Source organism: Anthonomus grandis, chromosome 12, assembly GCF_022605725.1.
Source record: "Anthonomus grandis grandis chromosome 12, icAntGran1.3, whole genome shotgun sequence".
Taxonomy (NCBI): Eukaryota; Metazoa; Arthropoda; class Insecta; order Coleoptera; family Curculionidae; genus Anthonomus; species Anthonomus grandis.
In genome coordinates, this window is record NC_065557.1 from 27,114,486 (window position 1) to 27,140,116 (window position 25,631).

The 25,631-nt window shown below is 32.1% G+C and overlaps 2 protein-coding genes across 2 annotated transcripts; one reads left to right on the plus strand and one right to left on the minus strand.

The window, feature by feature from the left end:
* Positions 1–404: 404 nt before the first annotated feature.
* Positions 405–14,329, plus strand: LOC126743114 (protein OPI10 homolog). The gene is made up of 4 exons (XM_050450077.1): positions 405–794; positions 4,710–4,839; positions 13,681–13,869; positions 13,972–14,329. The coding sequence occupies exons 1-4, from the start codon at positions 765–767 to the stop codon at positions 14,202–14,204; spliced, it is 582 nt and encodes a 193-aa protein (XP_050306034.1). The 5' UTR covers positions 405–764; the 3' UTR covers positions 14,205–14,329.
* A 7,050-nt stretch (positions 14,330–21,379) lies between these two features.
* LOC126743232 (lipoyl synthase, mitochondrial) lies at positions 21,380–22,992 on the minus strand. The gene has a single exon (XM_050450227.1). The coding sequence runs from the start codon at positions 22,818–22,820 to the stop codon at positions 21,729–21,731; it is 1,092 nt and encodes a 363-aa protein (XP_050306184.1). The 5' UTR covers positions 22,821–22,992; the 3' UTR covers positions 21,380–21,728.
* Between the last annotated feature and the right edge of the window lie 2,639 nt (positions 22,993–25,631).

Consider the following 25,631-nt stretch of genomic DNA (forward strand, 5'->3'; position numbering starts at 1 on the left):
CAGGTCAAAGTTTTAACTAAATCCTTTCGGAGTGTCGGGAGTTATAGCATAGCATGCTAGCTTCACACTTAAATTAAACCTCTGTAAAAAGTTTAAATATTGATTGACTCTTTTACAATTTTTCATTAAAATCTTTTGAGAATTTTAGAAGTTATAGAGGCTTTTTAAGCTTGCTTTTTTAATTAATACGAAAAAGCCTTAGTTTGTGGAGGTTAAAAACCTCCATAAATCAATTTAGATATTTATTGCTAATATCTGAACAAGAAATTATTAAAATATTAAAAGCATCATATCGACTACATATCAGCGGGCGCGGACTATAAATAGGTTGCTGGTGAACGACATATGCTGCGTTCTCAATTCCTGCTAGCCGCCGAATAGACGCTAAGCTGCACACGCATCTGCTTTGTTGTGACTTATGCTTGTTGATATGAGGTTATGTTTTACGAATTCTAGTATACATCGCGAATATTCGAAAGAAGGGATTGTTTGAAGTTTCAATAACTCTGCTAAAAAACTGTTCTTTTCAATTATTTTGTATTATTTAACCTCGAGTAATATTCTGGGGCTAGTTTATTTTTTAAGTTGATGAAATTTGTTTTATGCTTGTTTACTAAGTTTATAGACTTCTAGTTGCTTGTAAGGTTACCAGAACTCCTACCTGCCATTCACTTTATTGTTTTGACAAAATACTCTAACTTAGCAATAATTCTAAAGAATACACTTGTTTTTCCTTACCTGTGAGGTAAAACTACCATCTAAAGATGTTTGGTATTATAGTTTCTGGGAGGCCGGTAAGTAATAAAATTTTAATTCATTTTAGTTCTGTTTTTATATATTTCTTGTACAAGCGAGTACTTGCAGTTATATTGAATGATCAGATTATAAATTTTGAATGTCTGATCAAAAATCCTACATTTTTCTGAAGATGATCTTATTGGTTTAATTCATTATAATTCAAATTCAAAAAGTAACTTTATTATCATACCAAACAAGTGCTCTTCTAAAAGAACATATCATTAACTAATATATATATATATAATTTGAACATATCATTAACAAATATATTCAATCCATTATTGTAAATGATATGAATATTGATTTGCTACTCATTTCCTTGAAGAGTAATTATTAAATAGAATGATTAATATTGCACACCAACCTTAACCAAAATATTGATTTTGCTGATTTGTCCTCCCTACCTAACAAAATAACACCCAGAAGAGTGTACAGCTTACAGTCTGTTTCAATAAGCAAGATTTTTGAGTTTTGTAGGTGCAGTCAAAGTAATAAAAATAATAGGCCTAGGATATTGTCCCTCCAATGCCAAAACAGCAAATGTGCAAATTTGTAGTTTTGAGAAAACCTCATTTAATATTTGAATGAGCATTAAAAATATTCCCTTTTTTTTAGTGCTGATGTATAATTAGGATTGGTCACTATTCAAGTTTCAAATTAAATTTATATTGATTTTTAATTTTTTATTTATTTTTAAACATATAGGCAAAAAATTGAAAATTTGCCTATTTGTGGTTTTGGCTTTAAAGATATGTGGAACCATTTATTCCATTGTCTAGTGTTCAAGCCTCATTGCACTCTTCAGCAGGACTCACTGCAATTTAACTTGGAAACAAAGGAGATTAAAAAACTTAGATCTTAAATATATAGAAAATGAACTCTACAATGCGTGTTTATAGATTAAAACTAACTAACACTAACATTGTAGTAGTTCCTTAAAGTGACTAACACATTTGTCTTATTTATTAAAATTTAGGTTCATGAAGAAACAACCAAATTCACTATATTGCTCTACTAATTACTGTCCCTTTTAAGTGGATACTAAAAATGGTGATGCTGGTAAATTTCACAGATTTTTTGATAAATATTTGGACAAAAAGAAATTTGAGAGATTCTATGAAGCTCAGAGTTGCAAACATAAAGAAATTTACAAGAGAGATAGTAAATGGTAAAAGCAGTACGAGGCTTGAAAGCTAGACAATATAATAAAGGGGTTCCACATATCCTAGCCCTATATATTTTTCTTATTTGACTGCATCCCCAATTCATACATTTTATTTTTTAACTAGTCAGTCAAGACTATCCTTTTCTTATATTTACCCAATTTATAGCTATAAAGTTTATGAAGTATCTCTGGTTTAGAGAAGAAGGCCTCTTTCCGGCAAGAGGTTTGGATAGTCTTCTAATTATATTTAAATTATATGTAAATAAATTTAATGTTATACCCTTAGCAAAAAGAAGAGAAATTCTTTCCCTAAAATTTTTATATAACCTTATTCATAACAAGATTGATTGACCCTTTTGGCTGGATTATATAGAAAATATAAAGTAGATAGGTGATGCTGAGTCTTTCTAGTATGTATATAGATAGTCTGTTTAATAACATAGAATGTTAAGCATTTTTATTTTTCATTTTTATACCTATTTTTTAATGTTCTTTCCTGCCTTTAATAATTCATCTTTTTTATTCCAATGCTTTGCATGTGCTGAAGTACCAACTTCAACATATTTTTATTGCTTTTCTTTTTTTTTAATTCTTTTCTGTAATTGGGTAACAAACCTGTTGGAAATAAATGCCTTTTTTTTATATGTATTATGGGTAAAATGCTTAACCGGTCACAAAGCAAATTTCCACCAGTTAATGTAGGTGACAATGTTTTATTACTTGACATTGTTTTGGTACTCTTAGAACTGTCTTAGCGGTAGTCGTGGAAAAACTAATTAACGTTTGTACATTCTGGGAACCAGAAATGGAAAATTAATTCATTGTTTTAGTAAAAACGTGTTCTGTGTACGCAATGTAACGAACAAAACGCAATGTGGGTAAAGTAGAGGATCCACAAAGCAAAACAACACCAGACCAAGACTTTATTTGCGTAGGAGCTAGAGCTCGGCAAGTAGGCCTGAACAGTCCCTTTTCGCCAAATCCCAATGCGCGGTCTTCACTGAGTCGCCCGGTCCTTTTAATAAAGGCTTGCACGTTGTTCCTGTCCAGATCTTTAAGATATTCCCATTGGAGTGTCATTGCTGCGAAATTTTTCCTTCTCAAGCGACTCCACCTATCACAGATACCTAGTATGTGGTATGAAGTTTCCTCCCGTGTACCGTAATTCGGACAGAGTGGGCTCTCTCTTATACCAAGAAGGTGTAGATGCTTAGTATATACACTATCTGTTTAGACTGTTGTGCCCGGTCAGGATTCCCACCAAGTTCCTGATACTTTGTCTGGTCTTTGTTAGCAGTCGCCTTGCTTTAGAGCCGTCATGGTCTGGTATCATTTCTTTGGCCTGTCTACATCCTTCTGTCCTTCTCCAATTCCTCCTTGTTTTTTTCCAGGCCCAATTATTAAGTGCCTGGGAGAATATTTTGAATATGTGTGTAAACAAAACACACTCTTGATGACTCCGCTCATGTTGAACTCAACAAAGTTGTTTACTAATTCTAGTCTTTCAACGTTTTTAGGAAAAAAGAATTCACTAGCTGAATACAAAATATAAAGTTTTTCAAGCATTTTTTAGTATTGTACTAGTCTGAAAAATTTAACTAATTTTAATTAATATAAGACAAATGTGTTACTCAGATTAAGGAAACTACTCCAATATTAGTGTTACTTAGTTTTAATCTATAAACTCATATTGGTGAGTGTCTTTTCTATATATTTTAGACTTAATTTTTTTAATCTGTTTTTATTCCTTATGTTAAAGTGAATGAATGATGAAGAGTGCAATGACGCTCGAAGGTTAGACAAAGCAATAAAGGGTTCCAAATATCCTTGGCCTATGTATTTTTCATCACAAAGCAACTTTTTTAGTGAATGATTAAAATATCTAAATAGAAGTTTTTAATTTGCAAAAGCCCACAGAATGAACATAGTGACCTGATCACTGGAACGTTAATTATTATCAAAAATTAAAACTAGAATGTTATTCAAAATTAGTTAAATATAGGAACACTACAAGCCTTATGGCCGATGTCTGCCAAAGAAAGTTTTTTTGATGGATTAGGATCCAAATAATATTGTGAAATTACAGAAAAGTTTGGCTTATGCAAAAGATTAATAACTAAAAACTCTTTTGGTACGATGTGGGCAATAATTTTTATAAGAATATTAGGAATAACGAAAATATAGCTGCTTAGGCGAAATTGGGTTCGGACGGGACTTGTGGTGCAGAATAAAAAAATAACTGTTAGATCAATACTTACATTCAATGTGTTTATTTATGAATGTATGAACGCTTTTAATAAGAACCATTTTCGAAATATTTAATTATGCAGGTTAAGATAATAGACAGTGACTTCACTAAAGGATGAAATCAAAATATTTATACTAAATTTATTTAAATCAAAATGATAGCTAAATTACATCATTGCGGTCTTTTTTTGTGGATGTTTTAAACTGCTCTATACGGTTTTTACTTGTATTTAAAGAAAACCAACTTTTTGAGTATTTTTTTATTTTTGTGCTAGACCCTGAATAACAAGTTTTTCTTATAATTCTTTCTTCAAGGTTGAAATCTGCTTTTCTGATGAAAAGAGTTAATTATCTTGCTAACAAAATAGATTAGTTGGTTCTTACTTTTTACAATATTTCGAATAATATTTAAATTATAAAGAAACAGTATACAATTAGGAAATGTTGGTCATACGTCCTGAAAAGCAAGTTTTAAATAATATTTTTCTTTGTTTTATAGGTTCAGACAGAATTTCATCAAATAAATGAAAGACAATGTGTTTCTACCATCGCAGATGCTGATAATATTAACCATATTGTTGTTTTTTTGACTGGAAGTATCCCATTTCCTGAAGGGACTGCTGGCCAAGGTAAGGTCAAGTTCAAATAAAAAGTAATAATAAAATAAGTTAAAATGTTGAAAGCCAAAGTTTAAACTAGGAAGAATATTAAAACATGTGTTTTGTTTTGGAATATTTTTAATCTTTGTTTTAGCGAGTGTCCCGTAGTTTATTGTTAGATCGACGGCATGTATTTCGTGTGGGCACATTGCGAAAGGTTCCTTTTTGTGAGCTTTCGATGAATTAGAGATCCTAGATCTCATAAATAAAAACTTCTGAAAAGGCTCAGCAATTATTGATAAGATCCCCTGTAATATATTAAAAGAAATGATGACGGACAGAACATTTCATTTATTATTTTACATATCTGCAAGTTGTCGTGTATGCGAAAAATATAATCAAAGTATATAATATATAAAATAAATCAAGTTAAACCAACAAGGTAAGTAGATAGTGGTCTTTCTTTTTCATCCTCTGAGAAGTGTTCCGGGAGGTCTATTTTCATTTTTCAAGCAGAGTCATTCTACTACAGAAAAGAGCGCTGTTTTATTTTTGTAGTTAAGGCCGTAACGCTTTTATAACTGGCCATTAATTATTAGGATTAATTGCAGGAGTAAGTAAATACTATTAAAGATGAGTTGCAAAAGTCGAACCAGTAACTACCGGATAATGATAATGATTCTTCTATAAGTTCTAACTTCAACTCAGTATTAAAACAGTGATCTATTGGCCAGACTTCAAGAGGCTTTTAAAAAATTTAAAAAGAAAGCTTTTAATAAAAACAAGCGCATTGCTTACTCGGACAGATAAGAATTATTTCCTAGATCTGAAGCATTTATTTGCAATCCGAGCGGAGAAAAAAAGCTTATATGACTTTTGATTGGATCAAAGTTAAAAATTTGTTTTCGAATAACTTAAGGGAAATAACTTGTTCAAAATGAAATGATTCATTGCAAGAAGTTTTTTCGCATACGCGATCATCTAAGGGATGTCACTGCTATAAGTGATCACTTTGCCAACAAAGGTAATATGGCTATTCCTGTTGACTTGGCTCCTATAAATCATTACTCTTCTAACACTTTATTAGCCCCTAGCGAAACTTTTCACTTTAAGTCATATCTAAATATGATATTTATGAATCATCCTTTTGCATTAAATTAAAATGTAAAGTTATTGTATTAAACAGGATATGTTGCTATTTAACATTAACTATATTGCACTTATTTTTGCAATATTTATTTTATTTATTTATTTATTTACGGGCATTACCCATTTTTACAGAAATAGCATAATTTACAATAACAATAATTTATAACCTCAAACAATTTATACTTAGTATTATTTTATATAATTATCATTTGATATTCACAACCCATCACTATCACAGTCATAGAATAAAACAGGATTAATAAATAATGGCAACAGGAGAACTTAAAAAATATACAACAAAAGAACACAATAAAATTAATCAAATTCAGTTTTCACTCCCTTGAACCCAATTATCACCTCCAAAAATTGGTTTAAACCAGCACACAATAGTATGAAGTATGAATAGTATGTACACACAATTGAACAGAATAGCAAAAACCCCACAACAATATACAAAGTCACACATGAAAATCCTCAACAAACTTAGCAAAGCGCCTTGGACTTATATTGAAATCTATGTTCAGAGATGCACTATTATTTGCAAGCCTGGCTGATCTAGCAATAAAGCTATTGTACTTGATGTTTGTTCTACAGAAAGGTTGGTAGAAAAGGCTGTTTGACCTTGTATTTCTCGTAGGTACTGCTAGACCTATTGAATATAGCAGGTCTGGTGAATCTACAGAAGCAGTCAGAAGGTTATACAAATTTTTTAAATCCCGTTGTTCCCGACGAACAACAAGAGGAGGAAGACAAAACAGCTCATACAGAACCCTGTAATCATAATGGTAGTTGTCAACAGGATCAATTTTGGATTTAAATGCCAGGTATTTCAGCATTCTCCGTTGCACCTGTTCCAACCTGTGAATATAGCAGGCATAATGAGGACTCCAGACTGAGGAGGCATACTCCAACAAAGGTCTGATCAATGTTCAGTAGAGCATGCGGATAGCAGGGGTATTTGTAAAATCTCTTGTGCATCTCTTGACAAAACCTATTATTTTAAGGGCTTTTGTTACTATCTCAGATATATGAAAGCTAAATGTAAGAGATGAGTCGAATATGACTCCAAGGTCCCTAATTGTTGTCACATTCGACAAGGGTCTATTGCACAAGGAATATGCGAATGTTGTGGTATTTCTACGCTTGGAGAAGCAAATACTATAGCACTTGGCTGGATTCAAATCCATGCAGTTCTGAACACACCACTCTTCCAGTCTGGAAAGATCTGACTGTAGATTGACACAGTCATTAAGAGAGGAGATAGCTAGAAAACATTTCAGGTCGTCTGCAAAACATAAGAATCTGGAATATTTAAAACATGAGTGGATGTCGTTCATAAAAACATTAAAAAGAAGCGGCCCCAAATGTGATCCTTGAGGAACACCTGAGGGAACGCTTAGCTCATAGGACATGAAGCCATTGACCCTTACAATTTGGGACCTATCTGATAGGTAGCTGCGAAACCATCTCAAGAAATTTCCCCCTACACCCGCGGCTCCAAGCTTACTCAAAAGTATCTCATGATTGACTCTGTCGAACGCCTTCGAAAAGTCGGTATAGATAGTGTGAACCTCGCCACCCCTATCCAAGACGCTCGCCAGATAGTCTGCATAAGTCAATAGATTAAGCTCTGTTGATCTCCTGGTCTTAAAGCCAAACTGCTCTGATATAATGGTAGGACCCAAAAATGATGTAAGATGTTGTGTTACAATTTTCTCGAATAGTTTTGGAATAGCGTTTAAGTTGCACACTGGTCTATAGTTGCTTACGTCGCCCTTGTTTCCTGCTTTATGTATAGGGGTCAAGTAGCTTGTCTTCCAAAAATCAGGGAAGACTCCCAATTCTAATGATTTATTGAATAAAATAAAAAGTGGATGAGACAGAACAAAACTGCATGATTTAAGGATGGAGGGTGGTATGCCATCCGGCCCTGGACCCTTATTGGTGTTCAAGCTGCAAATTTCATTGTATATTGTAGAAATATTTATGTGAAAATTGCTTATGTTGATATTATTGAAGGATAAAGATTCAGGTACAGGGTAGTTTTTGGTTGAATAAACTGTTTTGAAGTAATCAGCAAAGAGATCAGGTAGGGCAGGACCAAGAAGGCAATGCTTATCATTATAGAACATTTCTGAAGGTAGATCATTTCCTAGTCTTCTAGAGTTTACATAAGACCAGAACTTCTTTATGTTACTGTGATCAACTAAATTTCTTTCTGATTCGGAAACATATTGTTCAAAACAGACTTTTGCAAGTAATTTACACTCTGATCTTAAGCTTGAGAAGGTAATATAATCATCTCTGGAACCCGAATCTTTGAAAACTTTATGTGCCTGTTTCTTTGAAATTACCAAATTTTTAAGAGCTGGAGAAAACCACTTTGGAAAGTGCCCGCGAGACACCCGCTTTAAAGGTACAGCAATATGTATAACTGAATAAAGTATATCATAAAAAATATTTAACATAATATCTAGGGAATCCTGTTGAAGTACATAATTCCAATTAACCTGTCCAAGAAGTTCATTAATTAAATAAAAATTTGCTGAATTATAATCATAATAATATTGATTGTTAAATCTACCTGGATGATTAGTATGTCCTCTCGAAACAGTAATGGATGTAAGGAGGGGTGGATGGTAATTGTCCTGTGGAACCAGAGCATCATCAGCTGCCGTGACCTCTGCAGACAAGGTACTCTCACAAAAAATCAGATCCAGTGTATTCCCCAGGTGGTTTGGAATATTATTCAATTGGTATAGATTGTGGAAACTACATAAGTCTGACATCACTTCTATGGACTCGACTTCCAGAGGGCAAGCACCCAGTGCACTGGTCGCTTGAGAACAAAAGTTGTCTGATGACCAAATTGCTTTTGGCAGATTGAAGTCCCCGAACAGTAGTAATGGGCACTCCTGATTCCCAGAGAAAGAATCGATCTCTTGGCTGAGCATGTTGTACTTTTCTGAAGGTGATTTTGGAGGGAAATAAATACAGCCCACTATGAACTTTCCTAGCCCAGAGCCTACACTAACAAATAGCAGTTCAAGGCCTGTTGACAAGTTTATTACAGCACTAGATAGTTCCTTTGAGATCGCCACCAATACTCCACCACCTCTTGAGGAGGTGCTAGATTTTGCACTTCTGTCAGTCCTAAAGACATTGTACTTATCCAAACCAAGCTCTGCATCCGATATATCAGCCGAGAGCCAGGTTTCACTTAGTAAAATTATGGAGTAGCAATTAGAGATAATGTTACTCTGGAGAACTGACAACTTAGTTCTCAATCCTCGAACATTCTGGTAGTAAATATCTAGGTTTTGCTGTCTATGGGATGGTTGCTTTGTTGTAGAAGGCCCGTTTATTAGTTTTTTTTCTTAAAAATGTATGGGGTACCATTACGATACCTAATGGATACATTTTCACCCTGGGCTCTCCGGCTACTAAGCTCAACTGACAATTTCTTTTCAGCATCCCTCTGCTTCATGGTGAGATCAAAGTTCAAGAAAACATTCTTTCCTTTAAGTTTAAAGCGATTTCTGACAAGATTCATGACATCATCTGGTGATTTGAGAGATATCCTTAAAGCCCGAGCCTGATTTGCGTTAGGTTTACCAACCCGAGAAAAGTGTAACACCTCTGGGGGATTTTCAGTGAGATGTTTAAATAGTTCTTCGACCTTTTTCTTGTCCTCACCCTCAGGTAAATTAAAGAGCATTAGATTCTTTGATCTCTTCTGCCGCTCCTGCCATTCCAGGATAACTTCTTCCTCTGGAGCTTGGCTTGTAATTGGTTGTGCAGAACTATTTGAATTATCCTTAGCTGCATTCTTTAAGCCTTCTATTTCCGTTCTAACTAGAGATTTGATGTCCTCAAGACTTGCTGAAAATTGGGATTTCATTGTTTTTAGGTCATTCGAAAAAGACCTCATAAGATTGGCTGAATCCAAAATTCCCTGTGTACTACTTTTTAATTCGGTAAATTCAATCTCAAGAGCTGTGACACGGTTAACTAGTTGCATGGTTTCATTTAATTTTGGCAAGCACAATTTGCATATATAAGGCATAACTCGGCTGCTCATGACGATGGCCCGAAGTTCAGTGGTACTAATTCCTGAACATTTCCTGCATAAAATCTTCTTACAAAAATCACATGGGTAGCCAAAAACATCGTTTGAATTTTTTGGCTCTTTCAGCACACAATCCTGAGAGCAGGAGGAACATATGTTAGACATTATAAGTTATGAAGAAAGATTCAGATTCGCCAAATAACGTAGGAAAATGAAAATAACGTAGATCATGCAAAAATTGGTACATGCGAAAACTGCGCGTAAGTTCGTCCGTTGGTCTTTTTATCAGTGCATTCCTTTTTTTTTTGTTGGAATTGCAGTAAATTTCAAAGAGCAAATGATTTTGGTAGTTGTTTATCCACTTTCTAGTAACTCGAGATTAATATTAATACACAATAATGGTTTTATAATATCGGCGAAAAAAAGCTGCACATTATGACACTAAATAACCTGTGTTATTGGGAATAAAACTATCGCAATTTGTCAGAATATCGGGAGTAAGAATACCGTGCGACCGCGCGTTGTATAGCTGATATAGTTAATATAGTTAATGCAACACAGGTAATTAAATAAACTACCCGAAGCAGGTTGTGGAGGTGGATGGAGTGCAATAAAATTGTGAATTGCTTTTTCATGGAGTTCTACAGGGCTCCATTCTTGATTCAATTCTTTTTATCATTTACAAGTCCGATCTGCCATCACAGATTCGCTCCAGCTTCATTTAGCTTTACTTTGTGAATAGAGAACTGACATTTGTTTCAGATTGGTTATCTGGGCATGGTTTGTTGCTTAGTCCTAGAAACAGTGTTTACTTGATAATTGGATCTCTCTTTTGTTATTTACATTTGCACTTGAAACCTAACTAGTCACAGCTGAGAGCCATATAACGCCAATAAAATGTGATGTATCTTGTGAAAAAGGCATATTACTAACAAAGCTCTTCAGATCCTCAATTACAAAAGGATTAAAAATTTTAAGTACTAATTTAATATTTTGTTTTTCTATAGATGATGGTGTAAAGCTTTTAAGCTAAGTGAATAGCCATGTTTTAATAATTTGTCGTGTTCCAATTCATGCACTCTGTTTATGATGGAAAAAGCAGCACATTTTATTGGTCCTGTCTCAAAATCAGCATAAGAAAATGTTTAATCAGGTTTTGAATTAAGCCAGTTATTAAAAATACATTTCAATAAATGAACTGTGTCAAAAAGACAAAACAAGGGTCTTGCTGGATCAATCGGATTTGGGTAAACCATGCTGAGTTTATTAAAGGTTGAAATATTATCCAGTCCGAGTTCATCCCCACTCCAGGCCAAACAGACGTCATCCACATACCGTTTGTAAAAAACAATGTCCTTGGCAAAGGTACTGCACATTATCTTACTCTCCAGGTTACGCATAAAAATCTCACTTAAAAACAGGGACAGACAAGAGCCCATCGCCAACCCATTGGTCTGTTTGAAGAAACAATCGTTAAATTTAAAAAAGTTTTGGTCGAGAACAATCCATAATAAAGTGATTAGGTTGTCTATAATTAGTTTAGGTAAGGAGGTTTTATTTAACAAATTCAAGACAAGATCAACGCAATCCTTGGGAAGTATACTTGGAAAGAGGTTTTTAACATCTAAAGATATTAATATCGTTTTTTCAGGTATTGGTGTATTTTTAAGGTTGTCAGTAAAATCTATAGAATTTTTAGTGGAGTAAATGTTATTAAATGTTGTAATATCTCTTAAGACTTTATTATGCCACTGGGATAGTAAGGTGATTCTAAAAAACAAACTACAGGACGAATGGGAGCCAGTCTTATGGACCTTGGGTAAACCGTAAAGTAAAGGTGTTTTAGGGTTCATGGGGTATACTTATACTTATTAGTGTGGAAGAAGTCGAGAGTGAGTGCGGTGTTATCTAAAGTATTTTTGAGTTTGTTAAAAAATAAACATAATTTGAGACCATTGACTTTGTGTCCCTCCAATCTTTGAATTTATATTACTCATTGCCTTACTATTTACTGCATTATTATCACTAACTGTACAAAATACTAGGTAACTAAATTTCTCTAAACTTTCTATTATTGTTTTTAAACTGATATAATATTTCCGAATTTATTCTGGACACAAGACATATATGAGTAACTTCTTTGAAACTTGAACATGGGCGAGTTAGCATAAATGCCACCGCAAAGGATTCAATAGTATTGTTATTTACTGCAGTTTCTACAGTATTGCCTCCTTTATAATCCGAACAGGGGTCAATATGCATTTCATCAAGAAGTAATATAAAATTTTTGTCTTTATGTGTTAGGTACTGAAAAATATTCTGAGCATAGGTTAAAAAAAAATTAGTTTCATTAATGTGAGGATCTGTTAAAAATCTATTGCAAATGTTTTTTACTGTTTTGGGATGAGGCATAGGAGGGACATGTTTAGACAAATATTTATACCAATTGGGGACTGATCTTAAATAAAATTGAACATAAGATGATGCTAGGTGAATATCCCTTGTTAAACATAATAAAGTTAGCTGTTCTGACAAATTTTAAGTTTTGTGTTAATTTATCAGTCTTTTTTGTTTGAAAGAATCTCTAGAGACGTCACGTCAAAATTAAGGTGAGCGCTCTGGCCTTTCTAAAGGCGGTATTGGTTATAAATTGTATTATGTTTCCCGCCTTTTAACACAATTCAAACATACATGGAAGGGTAGTAAGGGTTTCCCCTTTTTCAAATATTGTCATTCTACATTTAGTCGTGTGTGTTATTTGTAATCTTAAATGATTTAAAATGTTGTTTTAATTTGTGACAATGTTTTTCCACACCTTGACCACGTGGAACTCCTGTGCGTAACTGACAAGTGAGTCTATTTTATCTCTTTGTCTTTAATTTTAACTTCATTTTTGTAACATAAAAATCACGTTCCACTCACTTTCAGTTAGCACTGATGATCACTTATACGCCGAAAGCGCTCTGCTAAGACATTAATAAACCCTTTGCGGAGAATATACCTGGTTTTATTATTTCGTATCTTTTATTATAATTCTTATTACGTTAGTTTTACTTCGATGACCTTAGTACTTAGGTATAAATAACATGATATTTCACATGATCGTTGATTATTCACATGTTCCTATGGAATGAAAAGGAATTTGGTGTTGCATTAATAGAAAACTTGTCAGCATTTTCCTATTTAGTTAGCAATGAAATTAGAAAATTTAAACGAAACTGTATTATTCAAATCAGAATCTATACAGAGAATCTTATATATCCATCTTGAATATCATGGTTTTACGAACTCAGATAGCGTATTAAAAAGATTAGGAGCAATGCAGCATCGTTCAAAATATTTTAATTCATTAGATTACAAGCAATTCTCTACCTAAGTTACTTATTATTATTAATTTATTTATATATTATTATTTGTTATTATTAAAATGATCTGAAAAATTGACCATAAGTCGCCACGGAATAAAGCAATGTAAACTCTGTATATTGTCGAAATGTGAGTGTTTGACTTTATCTTGTTTTTACCATTTTTAAATTAGTTCCTATATAAATGTCTTATTTTATGCGTTATATGTATATTATTTTAATTCATGTCTATTGTGACCTATACTATACATATAACTAGAAGGGAAACTTAATAAATTTGTTTTATAGTATTCTTCAGTTGGCCTGATCCAAACGCTCCGCCAAATTGGCAACTGCTGGGCTATATTTCCAATGAAAAACCATCAGCTATCTATAAGGTATCGAACTTGAAGAAATTAGATGAAATGGGAGATTACTCAAACATGATGTTTGGGCAATCTCATATTGTACATAATGCTCAAATTGGAATAAGTATAGGTATGTATAGGAGGATATTCGACTTAAGTTTTTGTAGTAATTATTAAGTTAAGTTTACGTCAGATATAAAGACTTTGGAAATTAACACAATCTATTTTTTAGAGCCAATATCAAACATTCAAGAGGTACCTTCTCCAGAAGGTACAGAGGTTCAAGTGAGTTTTGCCCAAAAAATGCTAAAAAGTTTTATGGACTACGTCTTGTCATATACTATAACTCAAACAAATATGGTACCCGACCCCACTGCTATTTACGTTCCCTTAGCGACTGTTCAGAACTGGTATACTAACTTTGAACGGAGGCTAGCCTTACATCCTAATTTCTGGAAATCATAGACTGCACAATATTTAATATCTGCTTATTATGGCTTATTATGAATAAGAACTCCTGCTTGTGTATCTTGAATTCGAGTCAGATAAGTTCAAATTTGTAAATATAATAAACCTGAGTTTTAATTATTCTTTTGATTATTTTACTTAGTCTGTTTAAGATATTAATTTAACTTATTCTTAATCTTTAATTAACCACTGTAATTATTATATTTTATTTAAAAAAAAAGTCAATTACACCTTTTTTTAGCTCACTAGTAACTATTAATTCTTGCATTGGAAGAAAGTTCATACTAATTAGAAATCGCTGCGTTATTTTGCCTCTCATAATCTTATAATGTAGAAAACTCGATAGTTTCTAAGGTAAAGTCGTACAGATGATTCACGAAGCTTTCAATATGACATGTACAGGGTATTTTATTGGGAAAGAGACATTTTAAACGCAAATACAGGATGTTTTAAAAAACCCATAATTTATGAGTGTATTGCACTTTAGAACTGAAATACAGGGTGCTTAGAAAAAATACAATTTCTCCAATTTACGTATAATGTCTGAACAATCCGGTATTTTTTTCTACATCTCGTGTATTTCGGTGGCCTACCTGAAACTTAGTCATTCCAAAATGAAAAAATCCAGGTCAGCTTAAATGATAAAATAATATCCTGAAAACTAACTGTATATTTGATATATTTAAATTTTCTTTTTTTAACTCTAACTTCTGGAAGAAAAACTTTTTATCAAACTTTTAAAACCTTATTTACATTGTCAATGTCAGATTTTTTAAAATAAAAAAACAGCTTTTAATGCGTACATACAATAACATAATACATAAAATCTTTTTTAATTTTTTTTATTTTTAATGATTTCTAATTAGTTTATGGTAGTTTTATTGTTTCCTAAACAACAAAAAAATACTTTTGGTGACAAATGTGTACATTTTTATTTGTTTTAATAAAGTGGCGGTACAATGGACTGTGAAGGTACTAGGTACTTGTCAATGATTTTAATTTTTCATTTAAAAATATGTAGGATATTTAACATTTTGCCAATTTCACCACTTTTTTGTAAAGTAGCAGCAACTTTGATTTCTTAATTCTAAGTATTTTTTGCCATAAAGCTTCCTAATTCTGCAGTCGTTTTCATTTTTTTTTTTTTAGAAAACACAGGTGGTACCAATCCTTAGTGCTGAGCAAATAAATTTCAAAATAACCGAATATTTTAACTACGGATTTCAGAACCCCCATATTAGGGAAGATATACAGGGTGTCCCGTAATTAATTGGACATAGGTTAATGTAGAATACCTGACATGAAAATAAACCATTTGAGCTCAATATCGCTTAACAAAATGTTATTGGTTTTCGTTCTACAGGGTGTTAAAACTAATTTTTTACCAAACATTTATTGAAATATTTTGAAATCCACTGGACAGATTAACCTAAAATTTAGCGTACTCTTATTATTTGAGATAAGGAACACGAATATATAAACGCATTTTTGTATTAGGTTGCGTATGAACAAATTATTGGAGTTTTACAAAGTAGGCTTTGCCTAGGATGAACACATCATAACTACGACCTGTCAAGATGAAGTATTAATAAGTAAGTCTTTAATTTGGCTAAAGCTCGTGTTCTTGTGTTATTTTCGCTTAAAAATGCCGCTTAATGATTTTTCTAATGCTCAGATGCGGGATATGGTATGTGTATATGCTCAAGAAAATTGTCGTAGTCGAAGAGCAGCGCAGCGTTATTTAGATCTGTATCCGGTTAGAAGGCAGCCAAATCATCTGTTGTACGATAGATTAGGCGAAACGGGCTCATTTCGTTCAAAAAACGTAAATGCGGGAAGACTAAGGAGCAGATATGGAAGATGAAATTTTGGTTCGTGTTATCGAAAATCCTGAAACCAGCACAAGACGTATTGAGGCAGCCACTGGTGTAAGGAAATCTTCGGTGTCCAAAATTATACGCCAAGAAAAACTGTATCCGTATCATTTCACTCCAGTTTAAAATCTTCTTCCTTAAGACTTTGCTGCAAGACTCCAATTCAGTCAATTTTTGAGAGAGCGCCAATTGAATGATCCATTTTTTTGTAATAAAATTTTATTTACGGATGAAGCCACGTTCACAAGGAGAGGTGTTTTTAATTGGCGTAATAATCATATGTATTCGATGGAAAATCCTCATGCTTCCTAAGAACACCATTTTCAACATGAGTTTTCAATAAATATTTGGTGTCGTATCTTTGGGGATTGTATTGTGGGACCTTTGAATTGCCAGCTAAGCTTAATGGAGAACGTTATCTAAATTTCTTAAGGAATGATCTACCCATTCTTCTAGAAGATGTGCCCCTAAATTTAAGACGTGACAGTTGGTATATGCACGATGGTGCACCGGCACATTATTCACTGCAAGTCAGAAATTACTTGGACGAAATTTATCCTCATAAATGGATTGGTAGAGGTAGTGAATATCCGTGGCCTGCGCGTAGTCCCGATCTTAATCCCTTAGATTTTTATTTCTGGGACTACTTGAAATCACTTGTGTATAAAAATAAAATAAATAACCGTCAGGAATTGTGGCAAAAGATTGTGGAAGGAGTCAATACCATCAGGGCCCAAGAAGAATCATTGTTTGGAGTCAGACAAAATTTAAATAAAAGAATTAGACAATGTGTCCTAGTGGATGGTGAACATTTTGAACAATTATTATAATCAACAGCCTTTTCTAATTTTATCGTTGTTAATTAAATTTTAGATTAAGTGTTCATACGCAACCTAATAAAAAAATGCGTTTATTTCGAAAACGGTCTACTTTTTGGAGATCAAGAAGTATACCTTTTTTGACTAGAATTAAATGCTGTTTTATTATTTTCACTCGCAAATGTACGTACAGGGAGGTCAAAAAAGTTATGACCTTTTTAATCACTCAATGTTGTTGTATGTGGCGCCATCTAGTGGCAGTGGCAAAATAGATATCATATTCGTGTTCCTCATCCCAAATAATAAGAGTACGCCAAATTTTAGATTAATCTGTCCAGTGGATTCCAAAATATTTCAATAAATGTTTGGTAAAAAATTAGTTTTAACACCCTGTAGAACGAAAACCAATAACATTTTGCTAAGCGATATTGAGCTCAAACGGTTTATTTTCTTGTCAGGTATCCTACGTTAACCTATGTCCAATTAATTACGGGACACCCTGTATATAAACAGTTGTTTCTACCAATGCATTTGAAATGGTGAAAAAAGGTTTTGTACCCTCTCGATCTCCTAGCTGTATCATATAACAATTATAGTTGATATTATTCAGTTTTAATAATTTTTGTTTAATTTCTTTAGTGCCATTACCAGTCTAATAGATATTAATAATTAAGGTTGTGAATAGATCGGATCAATTTGTTTAAATTGTTCACTAATGATTTTAAATACATTTTTTTAGCGGTTTCACTTATTAGTTTACCATTTAGCTATGTATATAAAAACATAGATTAGCGAAAAGAAAAAAATTAATATGGAATGTAACCTATTTTATTGATTGTGGCTTTACAACGTCTTTTCATGCTAACGATTAAGTTATCCAGATCTTGGGGAATTGCTATCCAACACTGTTGAAGAGTTTGAAACAGCTGATCTCAGAAGAACTTAGTCCAAGAGAAATTCCTGCCGATCCCATAATTGTGCCTCCTCTATATTTGTGAACCTCCTGTGTATGATGGATTCGATTTCTTGTACCAGGTGCCCTCCATACACGTATTCTTTGAGAATCTTGATAAAAGTCAAAGCGAGATTCATCAGTAAATAAAACATTTCGCCGTTGATTTTGCTCCCAAGTGATGCATTCTAGCCACAAGCATTCCCACATTAAGATGTTATTATCTGCGACGATAACGACATGATGTCTAAACATATTTAAATAATTTAAAAATCCCCTTTTCAGTACTAGGCTTGACAAAGAACTAATAATTACAATATCGATAACAGTTTTTTTGTGAGAAAAAATTTGCAGGTGAATTTTAAGTCGCATATTTACATCACTAAATACTGCGAGAACCGTGTAACCAAAGTCTATATATTTTAACGTTGAAATATGTATATTATAAACTTTGGTGTTACATTTTAAGGTAAGAAAAAATAGTTATCAAAAAATTAATGGTTAGTTTTAAATACTCTAGATTTTGAGCACATGCTCATTGAATTCACATTCGCACAAAAAAAAACAATTCATCTCCTGAAATTAGATTATTGAAGGCTTAAGAAAAAATATTCGAACGGCTTATAAAATATACGAATATTATTTTTCCGTTTTTCCCATTCCTCTTCAAAACAGTGGGTAAACGTCGTGTATCGAACAAGACTTGTGGTGGCAAGTTTGTTTATACATATAGGTTTCAAACTATGGTAAGTAAAAGCTAAAAGGCCTTTTTTAAGAGGGGTTTTGTTTGAAATACTAATATAATGTAATGTCTATATTTTTTTTATAATTTTTTGTAATCATTTGAATAAAAGTAAAATTACCAATATATGGATCTCTAAAATCATTACTTATGTCTTATATCTAATACCTTAATTATTTTTTTTTGTGTTGTAAGGCAACGCACTAGACCTTCGTAGATCGAAGATCTTCCAATTATTTTATTGACACTTCTGGAAATAATTTCTCGAATAAATGTTTTAAAGCACCGAAAACATATTTTTTGAAGGATAATGTAATTCCTGTGTAGCGTTAATATCCAAGAACGTACTCGAGCTATTATATTATTATATAAGTAATATGAACAGAATTACTATAATACTTAATAGCCCGATTACTTCCAATTAAAAAAATCGTTTGATCATAAAAATAGAGCCAAAAAACGCTTAGCTGATTTTCCAGACAATTCAACAGCTCCGGAAATATTAAGATAAAAAAAATATTTCCAAATAAAAAAAAATTAAGAAAAAAAAATATTTTGTTAAAATTTATAATTTTTATGGTGCTACTGTTTAATGACTTCATGAAAATATAAGTCTATAAAATTGAAATGCGCAGGTAAGAATAAAAACGAAGAAAAGGATTTAAGGACTTTGCTCACTGGGAAGGAAGTCCCATATTTTTTTCATTGATTTTTTTCTAGAGAGGTACCAATATGTTCTTCATGGAAATATCCTTCGGGGTATTTTTTGTCCATAGTTCAACGAACAAAACTTTTAATTACTTTTTTTTAAATTTTAATCGCAACAAAATTTTTGGCTTATGCTCGACATGTTGAAGGTTTAATAAAATATTCCTCAATTTATTCCAGTTATTAAAGTGGAAATTAGAAAGCTTGTTATAGTTAAAATTTTTGTGTCATATTGATGTGTGCATTTTTATTGAAAAAGTTATATATTAAACCTTTTAAAATCGTGTATATTAACATATTCCATTTAAAGATATGTAAATAATTTATATTTTAATAATTTTTTTTTTAAATATTAGTGATTACCTAAACGCTATAAATCTGGTTGAATTTTTTGCTGCTTTTGAAAACTGGTTTGCGGTGTCTCTTTTTATGCTTTTTAAAGACTATTTTAAATCGGAAGTTTCTTCGTTTTTAGTATAAAAAAGGATACAAAGAAAAAATGTAATAATTTAATGTACGTACCTTACTAAGACAGTAGCTAAAATTAGGAAAAACAAATTCTTAAACGGGTATTAAGATTTAAGCCTAAGGTTTTGGGTGAAATATATTTGTTTCTCATTGTCCTAAAACCTATTTACCTAATTATATTTAATATCTCAATGAAAAACGATACATTTACAATTCAATATTTAGTCAAAATGTCAAAAACTTTATAATTACAAGACACTTAACGTCCCCTCGTTTTCATACGAAGAAATTGTTTAGTGTCTGAAATTTTTTGTGAGCTTATTTATCAAGTTCCATTTTTGGTTCGATTATTAAGGTCAAGCCATTTTATGAGTTCACGTGAAAATATGCCTTGACTGTGCAAGTCTTGTGGTAATGTGTCTCGCACATTACTTTGGCATAATATATTATATATCTCATAATATGATGGCAATACTAGCACTCCGAACTTCAAAGAGATGAGGCGAATACTGGCAACAGGTTTGAGGTGTCGCCGACTATTAAGAGAAAAAATTATGAATTTGCCAATTTTAATTTGTTTAAAAAAATTAAGAGTACCTAATAAAGTTTTTTCTACAAGCATTTTAATCAATTATTAAGTTTATTATGTATGTAGAATCGTCAGGATGAGTTATTATTGAAGTATGGGTAGTAAAACTGTATGTTCGTTTTCAGATTTAGTTATGAATTCGACACAATTTTTCCATACATTATTTCCTAATTCTGAAATGACTTGGCGTATGTTGAAATACAACTGTAGCATTACATGCTGTTTCGGAGCTGAATTTTTAATGCACCCCAAACTAGTTCGATGGGGTTATTAATATTCATTTATACAAAGGGAAACTTAAAACATATTCATTATTTTAGGCGAAGTTATCAATAACATACTTGTTTTTCAAGTTATAACATTTAATTATATTCTTAATTATATTATATTTAGCAATTGCTCTTTTAATGGGATTTTGTTAGAGGCAGGTATGTTATTCCGAAAGCCATATTTTTTTTCTTAAAACTACTGCTTGGTATTTTTATTAAAATTCTCGAATAGTAAGATGCATTATCTATAAAAATTAGAGTTATTATTTATAAATTATGAACCCAGTAGTATTTAACTATATCACAGGTATCAATCCACATTGTATCTAAGTAAAAATATATGTCTATTTAAAACTCTATAATATAACTGAACACTACCCAAAATTCTACTTGCCGAAATTCAACTATCTATACGTCATTTCTTGTTAACCATATCATTGGTTCTTCATCAACTTTCCTAAGCTTTGTTGTTTATTGTATATACAGTTAATGATTGCATTTTCTGACAAAATCATTATAAAGCGTTCAAAGAATAGCATACCCTTGCCCACTACTTGAATATATCTTAAAATAATCTCTTATAAAGATTTTGATCTGGCTTTGTGAATATATAAGTAATTAAATAAAACAAAAAAATTATGTATTAAGAAAATAATTTTTTTTTTCCATTAATATATTGAAAAGGAGAAATGAGCTCAGAGGTAAGTAGATAAAACCTTATAGTGCGTGGGTATACAAAAAACCCGACAAAATAGCTTTTTGTTGTTTGGTCACAACAATATAGATTTTATTTAGTACTTTACATGTTATTTAAAGCAAAACTAAAATATGTTCAAATACATTAGTATCAATTGTAATAACCTTTTACTATATTCTCAAAAAATTCTTTATTTTTTTAGCTAGCCTGTGTGTTTGTGGATCTTTGACATTTAAGTGCAACTAAGATGGCCATTCAGATCTACAATAAATTCTGACAGAAGATTTAATTTCCTTGACTATTTAAAAAAGAAAATAATTTGTTATACACTTAAAAAAACCTATCATATTATTTACAATAAAGATTGGCTACATTTTTTATTTTGACTTCAGAGAAAACAAATTTTAGGCCTTATTAGATCTATTTTTTATTATACTTGAAATGAAAAATTCTCCTGCCTTGTAGGAACTTCGTACTAAAGGTCCACTAGCAACATAAAGGAATCCCATTTCATTGCCCACTATTTCCCAATGCTTATACTTAGCCGGTGTAACATATTCAACAACCTTTAAGTGTCTTTTTGTAGGTTGCATGTATTGTCCTAAGGTTACACAATCAACCCCAGCTTCTTTCAAATCCTTTAATGTTACTTCTACCTCCTCATCAGTCTCCCCAAGTCCCAACATAATAGAAGATTTGGTAATAAGATCAGGATTCACTTTTTTGGCATTTTCGAGTGTAAATAGAGATTGTCTATATTTCGCCCTCCTATCCCTTACATAGGGTGTGAGCTTCTCCACTGTTTCAATATTATGAGCATAAACATCTAAACCACAATTTGCAATAACTTTAACCTGATCTAGGTTTCCCTTAAAATCTGGCACAAGACATTCAACTAAAATATTTTTATTTCTATTCTTAATTTCTCTGACCGTCCTGGCAAAGTGGTTGGATCCCCCATCAGGTAAATCATCCCTATCCACAGAAGTTAAGACAATGTAATCTAGTCCCCATGAGGCAATAGCTTTAGCTGTGTTAACTGGTTCATTTGGATCTGGTGGTGGTGGTGCCCTTGAAGTTTTAACAGAACAAAATCTACAACCTCTTGTACAAGTATCACCTAGTAACATAATAGTGGCAGTTTGTGTTCCATGTTCACCTCCTCCCCAACATTCTCCAATATTGGGGCATCTCGCTTCTTCACATACTGTGTGTAAGTTCAAATCCCTGAGCTGCTCTTTAATTTTCATATAATTTTTTCCCATTGGAATAGTCCTTTTTAACCAGGGAGGCAGCCTTAATCGCTGCTCCTCTCCTTTCTCTCTTTTCAGTTTTCCATCATATAAATCAAATGCTTCTGAGTCATCTTCAGAGTGAGGATTGTTTATGAATTCTTGTAAACTTGGGCCTTTACTGATTTTCTCCCGGAGAGCTTCCAAGTGAGTTTTGTTTCTAACGCAATTATCCAATTTTGCTATTATTCGAAATCTTAACATTTTAGGCGGTTTTATTTTTTTTGTTACACATAAGTAACACAGAACACAAATATATAGTATATATTTATATAATATATAGATAAGTAACTATATTGATGATAGATGATAAAATTATGGGAGAACAGAGAACTTTCAAGTTTGTTATGGTTATGATTTGATCATACAAAACATACTTATAGAGAAATGTGGGTTATCTTGTCAACGGGCGAAATTTTTCTGACGTGAAGCGCCCTCTACTAAAAATACAATAACTCAAACTAATTTGTCATTGACAAGTTGCCAAAGGTGAAGTATTCAGGTTTAAGGCCCAAATTGACTACTAAATCGCACAACCTACAAGAGAACGATTAAGCATAAGTATGATAAGCATTAACAAAAGCATGTTCAATATTATTTGTTTTTACTAACATATTTTTTTTAATTACAAAAAATATACATCAAATAATAATTATAAAATTTTGATTGTACCCTTGATATCACCTTTTGTTGGCATCTTAGTAGTCAATAAGTTTTAATATAAATATTTCTAATTTAAGTTTGCATTAAACGGACATGGACCCTAAAAATCAATAACAAATTTAAATCAATATTATTCATACCAATTTTATTAAAATATTGTGTGGATTTTCTAACCATACTCCTACATTAACCTTATATTTTGACTCTCTTGACTAGTTCCGGATGTTTTCCACGCTTCTGGAAAATAATTTTCTTAACTTCGATACATTAAAGTAGGAATAGGAATGACAAACTATAAGCATAAAAGCTGAAATTCCCAAGCTTATTGACAGCCTTTTTGCCCAAGAGCTCTCATAGGCGTAGTCATAACATAATATAATTACACACGTTGAACAGTATTTACACCGACTTTTCCAAAGTTTAACAAAGTGGGCCATAGACACCTCATTTAGAACTTGCGTGCGATGGGTCTGAGTCTTTTAAAGTGGATTAATGAATTATTGTCGATAAATAATTTAATATCTGTAGAATTCAGGTCTTTTCTGGTGTACCTCAAGGCTCCCACGAGGGCTTATTTTATTCATTCTATTAATGACCTTTGTTGTGTTATTCGTCACTCACAGATTTTTATTATTTACATGATATTAGCTGTAATTTATTAAGCAATAAATGACTTCTTAAGTTCTTGAAGTTCTTAAACCTGTTACGACCGTTAGAGACTTGGGTGTGTTACTGGACAGTAGTTTGGCATTTGTGCGCTCATGGACAATATCTACCATTTTAATAACATATATTTTATTATTATTAGACATTTATGTATGTCTGTACTTATAAATGAGAATACATAATTAACTAAGAATTGATGTGTGAGCAATAAATCTTTATTATGAAAGAGTTGCCTTTTGTCATCAGTTCTACCTCATAATCCTTTTCTTTTAAGATGGGTTTCCTGCTATAGGTAATTGGGTATTTGGCGAATGATCCCATTGGTCGCGAGAAGGTTATGTGGTCGGGGGAAAAACCCAATATCCAAAAAATCTTTGAATTTAAACTTTTTCGTCTTCGGGTGTTTTCCGGATCATGCGCATTGTACAACATTTTTGAGTTTTGCTTCTACATTTCCCGACGTTTTTTATATTTAGTAGTTATACGAAATATTTATCATAGAGTAAATGTGTGATTTGAAGACATACATATAGTGATACAAGAATGGGGCTGCTAAACTAACCATTTGTGAAAAGGATGTTTTGTCACCCAATTGTATGTATTTATTAAATAATAATATTGAGTAAAAATTAAATTTTTGGATAATTTTAAAGATAATTAAAGAAACCATGTTATGTGTTCATATTGCATGTGCCTAAATTTGGTACTTTTGTCAATAAAAGCAGTTTATTTTTTTATACCTATTTTATAAGAAACGCCTTTAGAATATTAAAAAAAATGGGCATACCTACAAAAAGAGTAGAAATGACAAAGACAAAACTTAAATAGGTATGTCAAAAGTGGGTGCAGCCTAAAGAAAGCTATAAAGATCACAGGCAAACCCTTATGGAAGCATTACCAATCATTAAAGTTTATTGCTGAACATAAGTAAGTTTTTATTTTTGGTAGTCAACATATTTAATGTTTTAAAGCAATGTTCAAATAGTAGAATTATCTGATAACATGTTGTCACCGGACCCTCAAACTGTACCATATTTTTCGTAGGTCTCCAATCGAGTGTGATACTCCAGTTACGTAAGTACATAAATATGAATTTTATAACGCTAGTTTTTAATATTTATTTTCGAATAAAAATTAACACTACAGAGCAAACTGGTATATTTAGAAAAATATTGGACCAAATAATTTTTGAGATATTTGATAATGTTGAACGTAACTTTGAATATAATGTAGCGTTTTTCTCGTTGTTAAGTGTAAATAAAAGCAATCGAAAATCGTCAGGTAATTAATTTACACTTTTCAGTACGAAAACACGATCACTTATGACTACCAGAGATATATATACTACATTTATTTACAACTCTTTAAATTGCCCGCCAATATTCCGAACTTTAAATTATTGAACTGATAACTGACACGTATCGGCGATGTGGCTCCTTATATACTCGGCAGAATGCTGTTCCGAAAGATTCCCGTTAACCTTCGAGACGTCGTGCGGTGTACCGTTTGTGTCATTCCGGAAAATTATCTGTTTCTCGGTATTTACAATATCGTTGCATTATTATTATTTTGCAATTTATTTTGTTTCATGTTCAGAGTATGCTTGTGTACAAGTTAATAAACGTCAACTTTATTTATTTTGGTATTTACATATTTATTTATTAAAAGTTATAATTTCTGAAAAAA